This window comes from Callithrix jacchus, chromosome 10, assembly GCF_049354715.1.
Source record: "Callithrix jacchus isolate 240 chromosome 10, calJac240_pri, whole genome shotgun sequence".
NCBI classification, from domain to species: Eukaryota; Metazoa; Chordata; class Mammalia; order Primates; family Cebidae; genus Callithrix; species Callithrix jacchus.
The window spans coordinates 108,483,850-108,507,055 of NC_133511.1; the positions used below are offsets into that span (position 1 = coordinate 108,483,850).

The 23,206-nt window shown below is 38.2% G+C and overlaps 1 protein-coding gene across 6 annotated transcripts in view; it reads left to right on the forward strand.

The window, feature by feature from the left end:
• The window catches only part of TTC17 (tetratricopeptide repeat domain 17), a 136,848-nt gene that overhangs the window by 77,095 nt on the left and 36,547 nt on the right, over positions 1-23,206 (forward strand). For 3 of the 6 annotated variants that reach the window (XM_009007961.5, XM_002755198.7, XM_017978031.4), the window contains 6 exons: positions 5,689-5,859; positions 10,975-11,234; positions 11,700-11,853; positions 15,559-15,679; positions 17,552-17,711; positions 18,950-19,033. In XM_009007961.5, the coding sequence (XP_009006209.1) occupies positions 5,689-5,859; positions 10,975-11,234; positions 11,700-11,853; positions 15,559-15,679; positions 17,552-17,711; positions 18,950-19,033 (950 nt within the window). Of the gene's footprint in view, positions 1-5,688; positions 5,860-10,974; positions 11,235-11,699; positions 11,854-13,508; positions 15,680-17,551; positions 17,712-18,949; positions 19,034-23,206 lie in introns of all 6 variants that reach the window. The other 3 variants (XR_013523391.1, XR_013523392.1, XM_002755197.6) reach the window with 2 other exon arrangements.

The window sequence follows — 23,206 nt, forward strand, 5'->3', positions numbered from 1 at the left end:
ATTGTGTCTCAAAACAAAAAACAAAAAAAAATCTAGAGGGAAGGAGTTGTTAACGGCAAAGGGGTGAGTGACTATAGGTAACATGGTACCTGTAGTCTATTTTTGTATTTTAAGGCAGTGAATTCACTCTCTCTACTAAAATGTCCTTTAGAGAGCACAAAGCAGACTGTGAGACTAATTTCTAAGTGTACTAAACATTTTGGGGCATAGATATGCTAAGGATTTTAATCTGATTTAATTGCTGCTTTCTTCTAAAAGATTGGTAGAAAGGGACTCTATACTGCCTCCAGCATCCCCTACATACACACACACACACACACACACACACACACACACACACACACAGTTGAAATTAGGCAGATACCCTGATAACTTCATTTTCCTTTTCTTTTTTTTTTTTTCTTAAGTTCTGGGTTACATCTGCAGAACTTAAAGTATAATAAAGCAGGTCACTAGAGCTCAGCAGTTTGAGCTCTGGGAGACTATGTGCAGGTTGGTTACATGGGTATACACATGCCATGGTGGTTTGCTGCACCCATCAATCTGTCCTCTACATTAGGTATTTCTCCTAATGCTATCCCTCCCCTGCCCCCCGCCCCTGACAGGCCCCAGTGTGTGATGTTTCCCCTCACTGTGTCCATGTGTTCTCATTGTTAAACTCCCACTTATGAGTGAGAACATGGGTTTTCTGTTCCTGTGTTAGTTTGCTAAGAATGATGGTTTCCAGCTTCATCCATGTCCCTGCAAAGGACATCAACTCATTTTTTTTAATGGCTGCTTATTATTCCATGGTGTATAGGTGCCGTATTTTCTTTATCCAGTCTATCACTGATGGGCATTGGGTTGGTTCCAAGTCTTTGCTATTGTAAATAGTGCTGCAATAAACATACATGCGCATGTGTCTTTATAGTAGAATGATTTATAATCCTTTGGGTATATATATACTTAGTAATGGAATTGCTGGGTCAAATGGTATTTCTGGTTCTAGATCCTTGAGGAATCGCCACACTGTCTTCCAACATGGTTGAACAAATTTACACTCCCATCAATAGTGTAAAAACATTCCTATTTCTCCACATCCTCTCCAGCATCTGTTGTTTCTTGACTTTTTAATGGTCACCATTCTAACTGGCGTAAGATGTATACCGTGATAACTTCTAATAGCCAGTTAATTGATCATACTAGAGATTCTGAGTTGGCTATACCTAAAAGGCCTTATTTTAAAAATTACATTGGGATAACTTACTATTCCAGTACAGCTTTTCAAGGAGTCAGTGCTAATAATAATAGCATCTTACCATGTGCTAGGCAATGGTGTAGCTCTTGCATGTAATTCTCAACAACCTAATGAACCGGATGTTATTAAGCTCAATTTGCAGCCTGGTGCAGTGGCACATGCCTGTAGTCCTAGCTACGAGGGAGGCTGAAGTAAGATCACTTGAGCCCAGGAGTTCAAGTCCAGCCTGGGCAACATAGTGAGACCCCCATCTCTTAAAAAACAAAAACAAGTTGGGCATGTTGGCGCGTGCTTGTAATCCCAGTACTTTGGGAGGCTGAGTCGGGTTGATCACCTGAGGCCAGGAGTTTGAGACCAGCCTGACCAACATGGAGGAACTCCGTCTCTACTAAAAATACAAAAATAGCTGGGCGTGGTAGTGCACGCCTGTAATCCCAGCAACTCAGGAGGCTGAGGCAGGAGAATTGCATGAACCCAGGAGGCGGAGGTTGCAGTGAGCCAAGATTGTGCCATCGTGCTCCAGCCTAGGCAAAAAGAGCGAAACTCCTCTCCAAAAAAAAAAAAAAAAAAAAAACCCAGTTTGTAGATGAGGAAACTGATTCACAAAAAGGGAAAAGTAACTTGTCTTGCCCCAGTCTGTACCCATAACCACTTCTCTAATGCTGAAAGAACCACATGATCTTATCATTGGTGCAAGCTTTAGTTCCTTGGCTCTTAACAATGTTTCGATGCCTCTCAATTCATCTGTGGCATTTCTTTATTATAACTAACCAAAAAGCATCCTAAGTTACCCATCCAGTAATGTCTACCAATAAATGAGATTTAGAAGGTAAGAAATTTTTTTAACAAGTAAATGGTTACCCAACTCAAGGTAGAAAATGGAAAATACTCTTCTAGCAATTTGTAAAGAATTAAGATGCGAAGATAGTGGATCCTGAGAACTTAGTACTCTTTGACAAACTGTTTCGCCACATGATAAATTGTGACTTTACCCCTCAGGAAACTTTACTTTGACAAGGTATGTTAAATATGTAGTTGTTTTTCTAGAAACCCTTGTAGGATAGGTTAGTATTAATCACCCTATTTATGCAGGAGATACTCCAAGCATGAAAAAGAATGTTAATAGACTAGGATCTCATAGTAGTTTCAGAATAAAAAATACCCTTTTTGGAGTTTTATACTTAGTTGATAGTCTTATAGTCTTTTACTTCTAAGAAAAACCTAACTACCAGGGTTTAAATTAGATGCTAAATGCTTTGCAAGCAAGTAACAGAGCATTAAACACAGAAAAGTGTTTTCCATTTTCACCAGGGACCTTGTTACCTAAAGCATTTTATTTAAATCATGTTGTACCTTTAAAGAAAAATCATACCTCTCAAGGTTAGTGTAGGTCATAGAATCTCCCCATTTTTGCGTCAGCAAAAAATAATAGTTTTACGCGTAGAAGATGACTTGCTGCTTTCAAGGTATCTTTCCATTTTTTCTTCTCCGATATTTTCCTGTGTTTCTTTAATGAGAGCATCATTCCTACCTCTGGCAGGAAAACAGGAAATATTTTTCCACAAAGGCAACTTTTTTTAGTTCCGCTTTGAGGTGGAGCAGACCTATACTATAGTCTAAATAATAGAAATTTTACATTTTTCTGAAGTACTTCACTTACCCTTAGAAAATGGAAGGAGTAATTTTTTAAATTAGGCAATTAAACTATCACCAAGCTACGAATGCAGATCACATTAGAACCCTAAACTGGTCTGTTTTTAACAATTCATGTAAGAAAGTTGGTATTAACAATTCTAACCTTAAAGCATGTAGCTTTTATGTGATCATTTTGATGCCTATCTCCAAGAAATGCCCTAACATAAACCTCTTACTCTTTTTTTTATTCATGTTCTCCTCCCTGATTATTCTCCTCTCCCTCCGAGAGATGTTGGCCCCAATTTCCTGAATTTGACGGCAAGACATTCTTAGAATGCACATGGCTTACTCAAGATGTCTGAGTTTGAGGTCATGCAGAAGGAATAATTTTAGCTTCAGGGTCCCTTGTGCACATAACATTTTATAAATTATCTGCAAGGTATTTTTTTGTATTACAGAAATTTAAAAAGATGAGACCAATTAAATTTTTACTGTGGGCAGAGGGTGGGAGAGAAACAGAAGAGAATCAAATGTTGAGGGAGGAAATCCACTTCAGAAAACATAGAATTTCACTGGGTTCCAGTGTTAAAGGCTTGTCCTTTGCTTTTACAATGCTGTTTACACAACCCTTGTCAACGTGAAGAATGCTTTAATCAGCATCATCGTCATCATTATTTCCTCTCTGCTTCTAATAGTCATGCTTATTTATATCCCAATTAAGAATTATCTCCGAGAAATGTGATGTTCTTCATAATAAATTATAGTCAGTTGTGTGTGCAGAGATGGTTGATGTCATTATTCTGTTTTATTTTAATGCTTTTATGTTTAGCTCCCCTGACTTAACTACACATACCAGATGGTGAAAACAGAAGTGGAGGCAAACTAACAACCTCTGTCCTGTCATAGGAGAGTCTGGAGAAAGAAAGCAACTACCATTACTCATGGCTTCTTTCCCGTTAGCCCTCCGTGGGCACATGCGTGCAAGCATACACACACACACACACACACACACACACACACACACAGCACTCAGTCTTTATCAAGTTGTACTTCTCACCGCTCCCAACACAAATGAGAATTCCCATGCCTATTGCTTTGCCCAACACGTTATTTTTCCTTGCCTAGAATGCTGCCTTCCCTACTGAGCAGAAGGAAGCTCAGAAACCTTATAATAAGGCCAACCTAATCCAGATCTCAGATCTACCACTTACTTTTGACTTTAGGCAAGTTACTTTATTTTACTGAGAATGAGTTTCCTCATTTGTAAAATGAAGACACACATGGATTTTATGAAGGTAAAGTGGAGGACAAAATATTAAGCACTCAAAAAATATTTCTTCCATTTCCTGTAGTTCCCCTTTTATAAGTCCTACCTATTCTTCAAAATTTGAGTTCTAACTACTCAAAGCTTATTCTCTGAAGCACTTATTTGGCACAAGGATTGTCTTGTATTTACTGTCTCCCAAGTTGTCAGTTTCTTAAAAGCTAAAACTCTTAAAACAAAGAATCCTCAATTTCTAACATAGTCTTATTAAATACAATGGATTCCAATGTATAATAGTGTAAATGTGGAAAATGGAAAGTGACTCTCTAAGCATGTGGTCCCCTTACTCCAAAGTCATTAAGTTGGAAAAGGTTTTGAGTCCATTACATTTTCTTGGCACAGTAAGGGAAATGGCATTAGAAGTACTTTCTTAAATTATGAAATCTAAAAGAGAGCATGAGTCAAGAAAGAGAGCTTGTTTTGGTGGACGTATACAGATGCATGGATGGATAGACAGACAGACAGACAGACAAACCAGTCTACCTTTGAGACAACATTCTCTAAAATATAAACTTTTAGAGTGTGTTTGAATGTTCTGGTTAAAGTAAGCAGCTATTTATACACTCTTAACCAAAGAATTATCCTCTAACAGGAAAATTATGCTCCTGCACTGAAAATGCATTTTCATTGACATTGTCCATGGAACACAAGGGGGAAAGAGGGCACCCATTCAGCTTGTCAGATCAGTTAGAACTAACCATGGGTAGTCAAAGGAGGGACAGATGTCAGCCAGATTGCTGCCATATTAGATACAACTGTCTGGTAATATACTTCCCTACCCAGAGAGTGACCATCAGGTAGAGCTGAATAGTGGGGGTTTTGGTTCATATTAACACACTACTCATAATGGGATCAAAACCCTTTGACTCATTCCCACTGTATGTGCCAAGTTGTTTTTATTGACATGACCAGAACTTGTTTTCCAAAAGAAACATTGCAAAACATTTCCAGAAGGTATATTGCAATCTTAAGTGTTGATTTTCTGCATTATCGCCATTTAATTCTTTGGCTTTTCATTTTTAATAATTCATCATCTTTTAGTATATCTTATTTTAAGCCATCATGCAAAAATAGTGTTTTTCTCTGCTATGATTTATCTATCTCAGACTTACCCAGGTATTAACCTGTCATCTCTCACTTTCAAAAGGCAAATAGAAGGAAAACTTTTTGATGATACTTCTATCCTCAAGAAAATATTTCATGGCCATTATGAATGGAACAAGATCTTGGGACTTGATCTTTGTTGTTATAGTTTTTTTTTTTTCTCCTCCCAAATATTTAACAATAGCTTACAGCTGAAACTTGAACTTCAGTGCAAAATCTTGAATTACAGTAATGATCTGGCTTTGGGTGCAACTCACTGAGTTTTGTGTGTTCTGCTGAAAAACTAGCATTGTCACATTTTTGCTCTTGATATTTTAGGACCTTGTACTATAGTACAACACAAGAGAGATGTTTCTAATGTGCTATATCTGTGTCTCTTGTCATTGAGGTAATTGTCATGAGAAAACCCTGGACAACAGCCATGACAAACAGAAATATTTTGACAACTCACAGTCACTGGATGCTGCTGAAGAAGAGCCCTCTGAGAGAGGAACAGAGGAGGACCCTGTATTCTCTGTTGCGAATTCAGGGAGGGACTCAGATGCCCTTAGACTTGAAAGTAAGTTGATTTGACCTGAGCTGTGGTTCTGGGGAAAAATCAACTCTCACACTTTAAGCTTAGGCTTTTCTCTGCTTTTAAGAATTTGTTTTCTTCTTTTAACAATCATATTGTAGCATGATGAGGGTGACCCCTAGGTGGTGAGGCAGATGACATGCTATAGTGTAAAAGCATTCTTCACCTCAGTGTCTTCTTTTGCCAGAACAAATCTGATTTGTTTTTGTATCAGTCATCTTAATGTTACTAGTTTATTGAGTAAATCATTGAAAAAGGAAGATAAGTTGCTTCAGAATTGCCTAAGGCCCTATGGTGGTAATCTTAATTTGGAACCAAGTTTGTCTAATTCCTTAGAATACTCTTTCTCTTTTGTAAGACAAAGGAACATGTTCCCTCTACAGTATTGTTATTAAAGGTAGTATTCGTCTTACTTGCCTTCAGAAGCCACAGTCTTAAGTACTCTAGTACCCACTGATACTACTCTTGCAAGACTTTCTGGAGGAAGAAGTTTTCAGTCAGATTTTGCAGTCCATCTCTTTGAATTTGTGTTCTTTTATTTCTTTTTATGGCTATGTTTACTTCTATCTTGTTTTGAATCTAGCACTCATCTTTCCATCCTCTGCTCCCTAAAACTCCTTGAAACTTCTCTTCCAAGATTGTTAATGCTGTTTCTTATCACATATACTCACCTTCTGTTAGTCAGCTTCTGATATTCCACTCTCTCTCAGTAGACACTACTCAGAGACACCCACCTCAGCCTCCCAAAGTGCTGGGAATACAGGCGTGAGCCACCGTTCCCAGCCCATAGCTCTATAGCCATTAACTGGCTTCTGTTTCTACTCTAGGTATGGTGATCCCAGTTTCTTTCTTGATAACCCATTCCATGGTTATCTGATCCAAAAGTCTTTCCTAATACTGAGCTAAAACATGACCTCTCATTTCTAGTTTCTAGCTTCTCTTCAGTTAAGTGTCTTCACTTCCTTGAATAACTTATATCACATTATCCAGTCTCTTCACTGTCTTTGAAGTAATCTCCCTGGAATTTGTCAAAATCTTTTCAACAAAATATTTTTCAAGCGCAAATTTTTGGTGTAATAGATCAGCTGGCTATATCACTGGATCCCCCTAGGTTTCTTCGGTTCCTCTTCATTTAACATGGTTTTGAGTACTTTTGCCAAGTATATTTTCTGTGAATGCTCTCTGCTTTGGACATCTCTTAAAGTGAGGTACCCAGACTTAAATATGAATCTCCAGATGTGTTTGGAGCATTACAAGCTTCTTTTTATTTACAACCGGACTGCATATGCATAGCTTCATCCTTTTTTTTTTTTTTTTTTTCCTTTTTGAGATGGATTCTCCCTCTGTTTCCCAGACTGGAGTGCAATGGTGTGATCTCCACTCACTGCAGCCTCTGCCTCCCAGATTCAAGCAATTCTCCTGCCTCAGCCTCCCAAGTAGCTGGGATTACAGGCATCCACCACACCATCCAGCTAAGTTTTGTATTTTTAGTAGAGATGGGGTGTCACCATGTTGGCCAGGCTGGTCTCAAACTGCTGACCTCAGGTGATCTGCCCACCCACCTCAGCCTCCCAAAGTGCTGGGAGTACAGGCGTGAGCCACCGTTCCCAGCCCATAGCTTCATCTCTTATCACTTCTAGTCCTTGTGATTCTTGATAGTACCTAATATGGCTCAGATGCAACTATAAACCTTCACACTACCCTGGGATAGGCTTCATCTCAATGAAGGATGTGAACTCACATAAACTTCACTGTGGATGCTCACATTCTCTCCAATTTCACAATATTTATTCTTCTTTTTCCCAGTGTGAAAATGGTGCATGGTAATGAAAATCAAGAAAAAATAGGCTCTGTTTTCAGTTTATATCATACCATCTGTCCTGCAAGCAGCAAGCCCAAGATTTACTTATTCCTCTTACTTCAAGCATAATTTGAAACCTTCCAAGATCTCTCTACAATCCAGACCTTTCACCTAACCAGAATTCTGTATTTTCAGCTGTATAGGACAGTTGTGTAGGACAATGTCCTATCTAGGACAACGTCTGAAGATACAGTCCTCCATCCATTCTTGTCTAGACTGTAGGTTTCGTGGGTTGTTAGAACCCAGCTCTTAGCACATTGTTAGATACGCAACAAACATTTTTATGAATTAATAACGAGTGTCTACAGTTCCGTTTATCCTGTTGCCCTTTCCTAACTCCATTGTCTTTATAAATATTCTGTTTACATATTCACAGATTCTAAACCTATAGTCATATAATAAAAATCCTAGGTTTTTACATTAGACTTAAAAATCTTGAAATCATCTTTGAGCCTATCCTATTACTAGTTTTTCTCTATTAACACTTCTTTGTTTACCTCTTTACCCTCCCTTTTTTAAAAATTCCTTTTGCCTTTACCCTAAGACAACCTACTTTCTATAACTCTTACAAGGATTCTTAAATACCTTTCTAATTGGTCTCTTTGTCTTCTGTCTTCTCTTTCCTTGTCCAACACCACTATTCCAATACACCAACTGATTTACTACTCTAAGACCTTAACCTCTGTAATTATTATGGCCTTCATCCTGTTATTCTGCTTAAGAAACAAGAGGCTGCTTTTACAGTGAATCCTCTTCATGACTTTCCCACACATTTGTAACATCACCCACCTTTCCTAAGTATCTTATTTGTTACTATCCCCTGCATACATTCTTTGTTCTAATTAGTTTGAAATTGGTAGTGCCTTCACATGTGCCTTTACTATCGCTATATGTATGTGTGTGGACCAAAGAGTCTGTGCGCACAGTTTTTTAAAAAAATGTGTCACTCTGGAAGGCCTGGTGCAGTGGCTTACAACTGAATCCCAGCATTTTCAGAGACTGAGGCAGGCAGATCACCTGAGATCAGGAGTTCAAGACCAGCCTGGCCAACATGGCAAAACCCCATCTCTACAAAAATACAAAAAAATTAACTGGGTGTGGTGGCCCATGCCTCTAATCACAGCTACTTGGGATGTTGAGACAGGAGAATCACTTGAGCCTGGGAGGCAGAGGTTTTAATGAGCCGAGCTAGTGCAACTGCACTACACCATTCCAGCCTGGGCAACAGAACAAGACTGTCTCAAAAAAGAAAAATAGTCACTCTAGGGAGTGTCGTCCCTGGCCGTCTACTCTGTCTAAATCCTGACTCAGGTAGTCTGCCTTTCTCTGAGAAGCATTTTGTTATTAAATGCAAATATTTTTTTCCTCTAGAAAAAGAATTGTTTTCTTTTATTTCATGTGTGTAGTTTTCTGTCTCCAACTTGATTATATTTAATTAAGATTAGAAACTGTCCTTTTTTTTGTTCCCAACTACAGCTTTCAGCACAGAGATAGACACATAGTGGGCTGTCAATAAAGTTTAGTTTATTTTTTGCTAACTCAGAGCATACTTATGATCTACTTATTCCTCACCCGTGAGGAGAAAATAGAAAAATATGTACGTATTTAGTGTTGTTTCTTAGGAATTGCTTTCGCCTCAACCCAGCAGCCTTTAGAAAAGCCAACAGTAGAAACCTGCGGCAAGCTCCACGTTCTCTCTTTATTTGAATATCAGTTTCCATTAATGAAAACCCCCTCTCTCAGAATTTTTAAATAATGATATATATTACCATATGGCAGGAGCACAGGGAAGCAATAACCTTGGGTTGCTGGGTTTGCAGAACTCTTTGTAGCTAAACAGCATGATTTTTTCCAATGTGTTGCTTAACAACAGGGATAGGTTCTGAGAAATGCGTCCTTGGGTGATTTTGCCATTGTGGGAACATCATGCAGTGTACCGTACTTACTTACACAAAGCTAGGTGGAGTAGCCTACTGCACTCCCATGTTATGTTATATAGCCTCTAGACTACAAACCTCTGCAGCATGTTTACGTACTGAAATACTGTAGGCAGGTGTAACACAATGGTAAATATTTGTGTCTCTAAACATATCTAAATGCAGAGAAGGTACAGGAAGAATACAGTGTTACACTTTTATGGCACCGCTGTGGTATATGCAGTTGCTCATTGACCAGAACTTCATGATGGGATGTGTGGCTATAATACCACGTTCTAAATCCCTGAACAAGCCAGAATTACCAGCTGAAGATTATTGTACTAGAATAATGAAACTGGCATTTTGTGAGGTATCAACCCAGAGCCCTTAGGTTTTCCTGTGGGTACGTGTTACAGAAGGAGACATTTTGTTATTTGTTCTTGTAACCTGTCTACTTGCTAAGGGATTAGAAATGGCTTTCATGGAACGTGCACTGTAACATGCAGCCATTAATTCAGAATAAACAGGAAAAGTTAAGTAGTGAAGAATTTTTTAAAAGAAAGCATTGTATTTAAAAACTTAGGCTAATTTTGCCCAAACTTCCTTGTTATTTAAGCATAGAGGTAAACTCAGAGGGCTATGTAGCCTTCATGGAATAATAAAGGAAACACACCGTGTTCTCAGGAGAGAATTTTTGTAGGCCACTGCACTGAGAGTCTTCCATGGAGCCTTTATATAAGAGACTTGAGCCACCTAAATAATATCTTGGTGATCATTTTAGAAAGAAATTATTATAGTATATTGCTATTTTTTTTATCAGCCATTAGTGAAAATGGGAGACTCCATGTAGAAATTGGATAGTTTTCCTTAAATTATTTTTCAGTTAAGGCGATTAAGCCAACTGTATGGTCTGGACACACAGCTATGTCTAGATATTTGAATACACCTTGAAGAATTCCACATATTAAATAACATAATAAGTTTCATCCTCACCATCTATGTGTTGTATGTAGACAAATGGATCTTTTTCAAAAAAAAATAGTGTATCACATACCTCTCCTCATGCTCACTAATAACAGAATCTCTGACTGCCTGCCATCTAGCTGCCACTGTTCTCAGCCAGGCTTTTGGCAAAAGCTAGATGACAAAGTTGGTATTTTATTATGAACGTTGAAGATGTTGAATGGTATTTTTATTACATTAGGCTATAGAAGTGCCTCTTAGCAGACCTAAAACGTTTCTCCTAAAGCAGGGTTGGAGTCACCCAAAAATCTGAATGAGTACTATGTACCTTTTAATAACGTGCTGGCCCTTGAATTTTAGGTACAGTGGTTGAGGAGAGCAATGGTTCTGATGAGATGGAGAATTCAGATGAAACAAAAATGTCAGAAGAAATACTAGCTTTGGTGGATGAATTCCAACAGGCATGGCCTTTGGAAGGCTTTGGGGGTGCACTGGAGATGAAAGGGCGGCGTCTAGATTTACAAGGAATACGGGTGCTGAAGAAAGGTCCCCAGGATGGAGTGGCCAAAAGCTCTTGCTATGGAGACTGCAGAAGTGAAGATGATGAAGCAACAGAATGGGTAAGTTTGCCAACTTAATTCTTAAAAAATTGTAGCCCATGTCTTTCAGAACACCCTAGTATGCAAAGTGGGAAGCTTCTGTTGGACATGTGGCACTACTTTACTGCACACTCCAGGACAGCCTTCACATGGGAATTTTACTGGGAAGAAGCATTTCATGTTACTTACGTATTGCTGGCTCTTCTGGAAGGCAGGAGGAAATGGGTGTGAAGCCAGAGTCAAAACTGCAGACTTGGAGCTGCCCAGTTCAGACATCTTTGTTTTCAGTTTCTTCTATACATTCTTCAAGACTAGGTTATTTTGTTCATTTCACTAACCATTTTCTATTTAGGTCTTTAAGAATTAAACTCAAGAAGGTAACTTAACCTGAGCACAGGACTGGGTTATTCTTAAAGTAGTATTCACAAGTCATCAACAGATTTGATAGCTCGTCTCATTTGTCCCTAACATGTTTCTGTTTCCCAGATTACATTCCAGGTCAAACGTGTAAAGAAACCCAAAGGAGATCAGAAGAAAACTCCTGGGAAAAAAGTAGAATCAAGTCAGATAGAAAATGGGCATCGTTACCAAGCAAACCTGGAGATCACTGGCCCCAAGGTGGCATCTCCTGGGCCACAAGGTAAACTGAATGTTTAATAGGCCAGTTTATTCTTTTAGATGTCATTGTCTCGTCTCACAAAGGTTGTATTTGTAACTTGAAATCGTTCAGATGAGATGATAAAGGGGTAACATGAACAAGAAACCAGTCTGTCTTCTGTATCAATGAAAACAAGTTCAAACTCTAAAGCATTATGTAAATGAAAATTCCGGTGGATTTAACGTGAAAAACTAGGTGAATATTTACATGCTCTTTCCATGTGGAAAGAACTTTCTGAGGCAAAGAGAGAGAAAGAAAATAATTCTGACATTGGAAAGCACCACAAAATGAGACAAAGGACTGAAGCAAAGTATTTTTTGTGAATTATTTATATATATTTGCAGAATATATGATAAGCAGAGGGCATCAATATCATTTAAAGAGCACCTACAAATCAGTATGAAACATAAAGTATTTCAATAAAATAGGTGCAGAGTACATAGGCAGTTCACCAATATAAATACACACACACACACACACACACAGCCACTAGGGAAGATGTTCAACCTCATTAGCAATCAAAAGAATGCAGGCATAAACAGTAAGATACCAGTTTTGATTATCAAATTGTTTTTAAACGTGTAATACACGCTTTATTTAAATGAAGTGAATTTTGGAGGAGTTTGACTAGATGCATCAGGAAATTTAAAAATATACCAGTTATTCTACTTCTAGTAATTTACCCTAAGTAAATCATCTTACAAGTGCCATAGATATACATAGAAAGATATTGATCATGGGATTACTTATAAAAAAAATCATAAACAATCTAAATGTTGTAATTGCCTAAATAAATCATAACACGCCTATGCTGCGTAATATGCAGCCAAGATATTGGTAATACAGTAAGTAAAGCAATTTATCAAGTAGCAAATGTAGAGAATACCTCAATCTTTGTAAAGTAGTAAACTTGCTACATTTTTTCCACATTTCAATATCTCTGAAACTGGAATACATATTACAGTTGATAGTATCTTATATAATAATTGCCACTGTTTTTTTTTTTAAATCCTGTAAAACAATGTATACTTATAGTTGTTAGCATCTTAGATTTGATGAAATATGGTATAATAAATAAGCACAGAGAAACAAAGCTAGGAGGAAATACATCAAAATGTTATAAATGGTCATCTCTGGGTGCTAACAGAGCTATAGTTGATTTTTATTTTATTCTGTATGACCTTTCCATTTTCTAAATATTTTATAATAAGCCTTTATTACTTTTATAAACAAAAAACTGCAAATTTCTTATAAAAGTGAAAATTAAAGCCGAATATGGCTGGGATGGTATGAGAGCACTTAAGCAGTTTTAAATGTACTAAGTTGGTGGGCCCAAGTAGGGCTTCAAATGTACTTGCAAATGAGATAATGGAACCACTTATTGGCATTAAAGTGAAAAGCTCTAAAACATAGAGGACAGAAATACTAGAGAGATTCAAAATCCCAATTTTCAAATAAGTCTGGATTCTATTCACTACTAACTAATCGTCTTCATGGTAAATCCTGACAGAGTTATAAAGCAAAGTATTAAATAGTTGGTGAGCCCATGGGGGAAAAATGGAGATCATTAAGAGCCATTGTAGATTTTCTAAGACTAATAATAATGCTTAACTAATTTCATTTCCTTTTTTGGTTAGGGCTACTAGACTGGAAGACCAGGAAAGTGCCATAGACATAATGTAACTGGATTTCAGCAAGGCATTTAACAGAGCCTCTTATGATATCCTTGTGAACCAGATGGAGAGATGTGGGCTTGAAGCCTTCCCATTGCCTACAGGATAAAATTCAAACTTCCTAGTGTGGTGTACAAGACCCTTTACAACCCGCCTCTGTGTACCCTTCAACACCATTTTCTGAACCAGCCATGCTCATGTTTTTTTACCTCAGTGCCTTTGCACATGCTGTTCCCTCTGCCTGGAATGCCCTATGCCCCCTCTGCCGTGCTAGAATAGTACTCATCCTTAAACCTCAAAATCAAGTGCCATCTCTCCCTTGTTACCTTCAGGCAGAATTAGTTACTCTTTCCTCTGTGCAATTGTTCTCCACCTTCGCTCTAGCTCTTTTTCTATTGTATTGTAATGATCTGTTTATGTTTACCTTCCTTACTAGACTGTGAGCTCAAGAGCAGGCCGTCTTATTCCTGTCTGTACCCCTTAGTGTCTTTTATGGTTCCTAGCCCCTTATAACAAGTGCTCAATAAACATTTTTCAAATGAAAGTATTAAATGTAAAAGAAAAATAAGATTTTTTGTGAAAATTATGGCTTATTTAAGTTATTAATTTAAACAGAATCAATTTGAAACTCTTTCAAACTTTTCCTTTCTGTTTTGTTAAAATCTCAATCTAAACCCCTGCCTGTACCTCAAACAGTTTTCTACTGTTGGTAAATTACTATAATATAAAAAGTGCTATACAGAACTAAAGTTCTCCTTCCTGCCTATTCCATTATAACTCCTTCGGAAAAACCCTTCCCAGACAAGACAGTTCTGCTCTTTTCTTGGGGATTTGGTGTAAGTAAAGGGCCCAGACCCAAAAAGTAGTACCTACGAAGGATATTAATAAACAGAGTTTTAAAATTTTTTGTAGCTTTAAATAGCTTGTTGATTGGGAACATACACGTTAGAGTCAAGCAGACTTGGATCTGGATCCCAGCTCTGCCACCTGCTAGACAGGTGACCCTGGGCAAGTCACCCAGTCTCTCTGAGTCTCTGTGTACTCAGAAGTGAGGGTTAAAACCTACTTCAGGCCAGATGCAGTGGCTCACGTCTATAATCCCAGTACTTTGGGAGGCCAACCTGGGAATATCACTTGAGCCCAGGAGGTTAAGGCTACAGAAAGCTAGTATCATGCCACTGCACTCTGGGCAAGAAAGCAAAGTGCTGTCTCTAACTGAAAAAAAGAAAAATGGCAAAAAAATCTACCTCATAAGGTTAAGGATGCAAAGCACTTAGCATGGGATCTGAACATACAGGAAGTGCTCTTTAAATAGATGATAACCAGTCTGGTTCTTGGACTGTAGTGTTGTGGCGGGGGCAGGGGGGAGATGATAATCTTTCGTTAGCATCATTATTCCCTGCTGCTCTTTAAAGCAGTGGTTCTCTCTAATGGGGGTGATTTTGCCCCCCAGGGGACATTTGGCAATATGTGGAGACACTTTTTGGTTGTTGGGGAACGGTGCTACCAACATCCAGTGGGTGGAGGTCAAAGATGGTGCTAAATACCCTCCATTGCACAGGACAAGTCTGTCAAAAAATTACCCAGCCCAAAATGTCACTAATACCAGGTTGAGAAACCCTGCTTTAGAGATACATGTTTCTACTAAGTTGGAGTTGTCTTTATAAAATCAAAATATAGAAGGGTAAAAATTAAGTTTGATAAGAATGTTGGCATTGAAGAATACCTTAACCCTTATTTCATGTTGCTCAGTCTTACATCCAACAAAGGACTCATATATTCTAACTTCTCCATCTGTCTTTGAGAATAAGGCTTTACTCAGAGATGATCTTAATTCCTGTGGATGAAGTAACAAGATTTTAATTAGACCATAGATGGGGGAAAGTCTAAAGACTAGAAGAATGACTAGCACCTTCAAATACACCAATCTGGGTGAAGTAATCACTATGGCATAAGGGACTTTGGGTTCTGTTCCTTTGCAATTGACTGGATTCATGGCGTGCTTTTCTTTTAGGAAAAAAACGTGACTACCAGAGTCTGGGATGGCCCAGCCCAGACGAATGCCTCAAACTCCGCTGGGTAGAGCTGACTGCCATCGTGAGTACCTGGCTTGCAGTTTCTTCAAAAAACATTGAGTAAGTATGTTAAGCCTCTCCCTCCTTTATGGCATTTGAGTTTCATTGAACCCAGCTGACTTTAGGGATGCCCTCTTAGTCAGCAGCTTAGTAGAAGAGTCACCCTTTCTAGAGCTCATCATTCAAAGGATGACCATGTTGAGCATGGCCCCCGGGTGGACCCAACCCATTGTAGCAAAGCAGTGAGTGTACCCACCTTCTTGGTGCCTTCATCTGCCCTTTGTAAGCTATCTAGCAGCCATGTATAACTTGCTTAGTTTGAATCGAAGACTGGATCCCTCTTTATTGAAGCACAAAACCCATGGTTTCTCATGAATACCATGCAGTTGTAAGGGAGCCAGAGCAAATTCAGATTTGTAAACACCTACTGAGACTGAGACTGAGGTAGGTGCCTCTGATAACTGCTTTTTTCTCACTGAATACTCATTCTCTTTTGCTGACCCCTTTTCTACCTTTTAAGTATTAGAGTTTCCCAGGATTTAGCACTAAGCCTTCTTATTTTGTAATCACTTCTAGTCAGACTGATCTACTCCCAAAATCCCAGTCAACACAGATGTACTAACGGCTCCCAAACTTGAATCTCTAGACCAGACCTTTTTACAATGCTTTCAACTCATTTGCCTGTCTCCCTGACCTGTCTGTCTAGATTGCTCTCAGCACCTCATGCTCACTCTCCATATTAAAAAATTTTCTTGCCCACTCTCCATATTAAAAAATTATTGCTTTGTTTGTTTTTTCTTTTCCTATTTTTAGTAAATAGCTCCAGCAGTGCTTAAGCCAAAAAAAGCCTGGGAGTTATCATAACTTAACAATTTTCCTTCCTTGCTCTTCAAATTCAGCCTGTTACCAATTCATGTCACTTTTACTCCCAGAGTATTTTTCAAAACCATCTACTTTTCTCCATCTCCATTGCTGCCTCCTCAAACCAGAGCACCACTATCCCTACATGGGTTCATCCAGTACCTCCTAGCTGGTCTTCTTCCTCTGTTCAATCCGTTCTCTTCATGGTCCTCGGAATTCTTCTAGGAACTTCTTACTGCTATTTAACGTGGACCATAAAACCTTTCTTGATCTGCTCCCTGCCCATCTTTTCATCCTCTCTCTTGCCCTGTCTCCTGCCAGGACTGTCACACATGGTGTCTCCTTTGCCTGTGGCATTGTTCTCGCTGCAGGTTCTCAGCTGGTTAATTCATACTAACCCTTCTGGTCTCAACTTAAATCTTACCTCAGAATCCTTCACTAGCTACCTCCCTCCTCCACCAGTGCAGAGGCAACATGTACCCTCCTGGAGTATAGTGTCATTGCACCATATTTTACCTTTTATAACTTACCATGTGTAATAAATGAATCACAAGAGAATGAACACGATAGCCATGTGTCGCTCATTATTATAGTCCTTGTATCTGACATGTAACAGGCTCTAAATAAATAATGAGTGAATGTTTGTCTAATAATGCTTAGATTTTTAAATAGCTGGAAGTAAAACATGGCAGTGCCAATTTGTCATATTGGTGCCTATGATAGTCTATAGTATTTATCTTGTATATGGTGGGCAAATGAAAGGAAGTACTTAAGTCTTAGAACTAAATACAATGTGTGGGTGTATTTGTATAAAATTTACTGTTGGAGCTTTAGTTAACTTTTTCTGTGGGGAGCAGTGTACTGCTGTGCATAAAATAAAAGATAATAGCCAGTTGTGGATATTTATCACCACTTATATCTTGGAAGAAGAAATTCTAGAAGAAAACTTAAATCGTTTAAAACCAGGGAATAGCATGTTGAAGCTATGATGAGCTGATTGTTGATGCTGTTTCTCTTCTCTTCCCACCCATTCAGAAATTTCCCATAGCTAATGTAATCTCCATTTTTCAGCATCACAGAACACATAGACTTTGCCACCCCTATACAGCAGCCAGCAATGGAGCCTCTTTGCAATGGCAATCTCCCCACCAGTATGCATACCCTGGACCACTTGCATGGGGTTTCCAACCGAGCCAGCCTGCACTACACGGGAGAGAGTCAGTTAACAGAGGTGAGTGCTTCGTTTTGTTCAGGCTGTTTTTTAGCCTCACAGTTAGGATGCAAATTGATAGTGGAAAGCACAGGTGACCAGGACTTTTGAAAAAAAATAGGGCCTTTTTTCAGTTAGGCATCATCTAGGTGGATTTGGGCTAAGTCTGATTTCTTTCAGGCCCTGGGACTGAGCTTATTATTCTTTTATTTCTTTATGACTATGAAATTTTAATTCTGATTTACCCCTCAAGGGGATTAGTGCTGCCTTGTCATCAGATACAGACTCTTGAGAAAAATATTTGGGGCAGTTAATTCTCCTGTTGACATTTTTAAGAAGGAAGGAAAGGAAGGCAGACCCAGTATATACCTTAGCAAAGTGTATACCTAGAAGAATTGGGAAAACATGTCACAAGTTTCCAACATTCGAGGATCGGTTAAATAAATTTTGGTATAGATGTAAGATAGTATGTTAGAAAATATACGTAGAAATATTATTTTTGACATGAGTAAATTTTCACAATATATAATGTGAAAACATAGGTAACAGTATACAGTGTAATTCAATATTTTGTGAGAAAGAATGTACATAGAAAACTATCTGAAAGATTTATATAAAGGTATTAAAAGTGGTTGGGTTTTTTTTGTTTTTTGGTTTTTTTGAGACAGAGTTTTGCTGTTGTTGCCCAGGCTGGAGTGCAATGGCACGATCTTGGCTCACCGCAACCTCTGCCTCCTGGGTTCAGGCAATTCTACTGCCTCAGCCTCCTGAGTAGCTGGGATTACAGGCACACGCCACCATGCCCAGCTAATTTTTTGCGTTTTTAGTAGAAACCATGTTAACCAGGATGGTCTCAATCTCTTGACCTTGTGATTCACCCGCCTCAGCCTCCCAAAGTGCTGGGATTACAAGTGTGAGCCACCGCGCCCGGCAAAAGTGGTTGTTAATACAGCTCTATATACATCTTTACATGTCTGGGTGACAAAATTACACATAGTTTATTTCATTTACTATGTGTTCTAATGTTGCTATAATGAATGTGATTTACATTCTGTAATTTTTGTTAAATGTAGTAGGGCTGAGGGGCTGATAAAACAGCCTTACATGTTTCTTTCATAGATTACCTTACTAATAGGACCACAACATGTAGCCCAGAAAAAGTTTGCCTCTGTGGTACAGTGCCCAACTCAGCATTAGCAGTATCATCCACATCCTGCCTCGTTTTCATTCTTCTAATCTACCGTCTTCCTCCCTTCCAGGTATTGCAAAATCTTGGCAAAGACCAATATCCACAACAGTCACTTGAACAAATTGGCACCCGAATTGCCAAAGTTTTGGAAAAGGTAAGTCACCCCACAGAAAAGCTGGAAACAATTGCCCTCCTTTTAACCTCTTTTCTGGCTTACTTGCTCTTAAGTAGCTCTAACCTCTTCTGTTAGTTACTTATTAGCACTTGGTGGCTAAAAGGATAATGTGAAGTAACTCCCCTCAGAACCTTTCAGTCACTTTCCCATCACTTGGATAGTATTCTTTTCTGTCTCTTTGCCTGCCTTCTGTGGTGAAACTTGCCTAGTCAGATTTCTTTTCTTTACTCCAGTATGTGTGTATAGAGGTGGTAGTATTGGAAACCATGGAATCTAGGTATATGAAATAAGTCAGATATTCTGATGGTGAAGAATGTTTGGTATTTTGAATGATGGATGGGAAACACACTTTGAAATATCTTTCCTCTTGAAATCATGAAACAAAATATTTGCCAAATTGCATTTTCATAGAGCCTACAGAAAATATCATTGAGAGGTTCTAAGATGCCTACTTCTGTGTGATATTTGTGTAAAGAGGGGGGTTTTTTAAATTTAATTTTATTACCTTATGGCTAAGAATCTCTCTATTACTGTGGAATATTAAGATAGTTATTCAAAGAATCAACCCAACTTCAGGTGTGAATGTGACATTGTGAGATAGCAACTTCCTTCATCCTCTGGATACCACACATGGAAAAATCATCAGCAGACTCCAGTTGTAATGAAACTAGAGCGGCCGGGCGCGGTAGCTCAAGCCTGTAATCCCAGCACTTTGGGAGGCCAAGGCGGGTGGATCACGAGGTCAAGAGATGGAGAACATCCTGGTCAACATGGTGAAACCCCGTCTCTACTCAAAATACAAAAAATTAGCTGGGCATGGTGGCACACGCCTGTAATCCCAGCTAGTCGGGAGGCTGAGGCAGGAGAATTGCCTGAACCCAGGAGGCGGAGGTTGCGGTGAGCCGAGATCGCGCCATTGCACTCCAGCCTGGGTAACAAGAGCGAAACCCCATCTCAAAAAAAAAAATGAAACTAGAGCAAACACATGATTGCCACACTCCAAAAAAGTAAGGATTGCCAAAAGTGGTTGTAATCCACACAAGATTAATTGTAGCAGAAGTGAGGCAGGGTTAGCAATTTCAGAAAACATCAGCAAAATTCTCCTACCTGAAGGAACTTTCTACAAGTAGCCCAACCAGGAAAATCCTGAGTAATAAACAGAGCAGACCCAGCACTGATATAAAAATAAAAGAAAACTGGCCGGGCACGGTGGCTCACACCTGTAATCCCAGCACTTTGGGAGGCTGAGGCAGGAGAATCGGCTTGAACCCGGGAGGCAGAGGTTGCAGTGAGCCGAAGTCTTGCCACTGCACTCTGTCCTGGGTCAATCGATCAATAAAAGAAAACCATAGGAAAAAGCAGCAAAACTTACCAAGACTACACAGCAGGAAAAATACTGTCATGGAACACATTATAATTCAGACTAAAACTTTTCTCCTTGAGTTAAAATATTAGGCCAGGCACCATAGCTCATGTCGGTAATCTCAGCACTTTGATGGACAAGGCAGGAGGATTATTTGAGCCCAGGAGTTTGAGCCAGCCTGGGCAATGTATTGACACACAGTATCTACAAAGAAATAAAAAATTAGCCAGGCATGCTCACGCATACCTGTAGTCTCAGCTACTTGGGAGGTTGAAGTGAGAAGATTGCTTAAGCCCAGGAATTCGAGGCTACAGTGAGCCACTACACTCCAGCCTGGGCAACAGAGTGAGACCCTGTCTCAATTTTTTAAAAAATTATATTGAACAGTTGCCTTTATAAATAAAGACTACAAAGCAAAAATATACAAACAGGAGAAAGATTAGGAAGGGATATCAAAACAGGAGATAGAAAACTGAAATATATTAAACTTGAGTACCAGGCCAAAAAGGCCATAGTAGAAAAATTTTGTCACAGAAATGGTGACAAAATTGGAGGGAGCAGAAAGAAGAACATAGCACAAACACAGAAAGGGACATACAGGACAGAAGTGATGAGTGACTAAAATAAAATAGAGAGTTAAATAAAAATTGAAGATAATATGTTAGAGAGGAACATATTTTAAGCTCTAGATTCAAATAAATAAGATTTGAGTCTTATTCTATTTCTTTAAAATATATTTTGTTAAAAGGAGGCACTGTGTGCCATAGAAAACTGATCCAGAACAGCCAATAGCAATGCTTATTCAAGCAAAATTACTCCGTTTTTAAAAGAAAGTCTCACAGAGTGAGACTCCATCTTGGAAAAAAAATAAATAAATATATATATATTATGTATTATATATAATACCTAGTATTATAATACCTAGTATTATATATAATACATAATATATAATACTAGGTGTTATATATAATATGTATTATACATAATATATAATATAACATATATAACAATATATAATATGTATAATAATATATATATTTATATATATTATGTTATATATATGTAGTGTATATAATCAGATTTTTCAACAGCAACTCTTGATTCCAGAAAACAATGGAGTAACATATTTAGGGCACTTAAAGAAAAAAGAATATGAGCCAAGCATTTTATGTGCTACCAAACTGACCATCAACATAGAGTCCACAGAAAAATTGTCATTAACATGCAACAAATATTGTTTCCATGAGCCCCTTCTTGAGAAGACTGTCTAGAGATGAGCTTCAGACAGCCAAAATGACCAGAGCAGCATTGGTATAAGGGACTAGCATTAAGCATTATAGATTTGTCTATAGAACCAAGACTGAATAATGGCTCTAGGAGAGGCAAGACAGTATCGTATGTAGTGGTATATATGGAAGCTCCCCAGCTTACGATGGTGTTCCATCTGGTAAACCCATTGTTAAGTCGAAAATACCATAGGTCAAAATGTATTTAATGCACCTAACCTACCAAATATCACAGCTTAGCCTAGCCTTTCTTAAACGTGTTCAGAGCACGTACATTAGCCTACAGTTGGGTAGCATAGTATATTATAGAGATCAGCTGTTTCCCCTTGTGATCATGGAGGTGACAGGCAGCTGCAGCTCAAGAGAGTGTTGTACTGCTTTTTACTCTATGCCTGTTGCTTTCACACCATCATAAAGTTGAAAAATCCTAAGTTGGGGATTGTTTGGGCTCTGAAAATGTATGTATAGTACAATTATTAAAAAATGGTGAGAAAATGGGAGAAATGTGAAAGGTAAAATAAACTCACTGATTACTTAATATGTACCAATTGGGAACTGAAGAATGGTACTTCAAATCAAGTGCTGGTGGGGAGGAAAGGTAGAAATGTAAGAAAAGGTTATCAGATAATTTCCATAGTGTTGGGAACCCATAGAATACAGCCCCAGAAAAGGGTGGACGAAGCAAGAGTAATGGTATTATATAAAGGCCTGACTGTACAGATACAGTACAAGCCTTCCTAAATACCAAAAAATAACCTGAAAAGAGACAGTATGCAAATAAGATAGACAATATAGTAAAAGAATACACATGTACACACATTAACCAGATGTACTCAAAGGACCAAGGGCAAACATATTAATTATATCTGTAATTGCAAATGTGCTTACCTTAACCATAAAAAAAATAGGATTTTCAGATTGGTTAACAAAGCATAACCAAACATTATGCTATATTCAAGAAACATCCAAATAAAATTTAATAAGATTTAAAGTAAAAATAAAAGAATGGATAAGGCTTACAAGGCAAATACAAATAAGAGAGCAAAGTGTATGATCTCCATACCTAACAAGGAAAAACTTAGATCAAAAAGCCTGATGAGACAAAGAAATATACTTTATAATGTTAAAGACCACATTTTATAATAAACTTATAATAATTATTAATATTTATGTACCTAGTAACACAGAAACAAAGGTCATAAAGCAGAAACTAAGGGAGATTCAGAGAAACAGATTAAAATATACCCCATAATACCAGACCAAACAAATAATAAGAATATAAAAGACCAAATAGCATAATCAGTAAGGTAGATATAATTAGATATATCAAACTCTGAACTTTGATAGTAAAAAATACATCTTTTTGTCATTCGAGCATAGAATATTCATTCGTGAAAATTAGAGCAATGAACAAATTCCAAGGAAGAAAATAAAAGTAGCAGTTTCTGACCAGAATGCAAAAAATAAAACAATATAAAAATCCCACCTATCCGGAAATTCTAA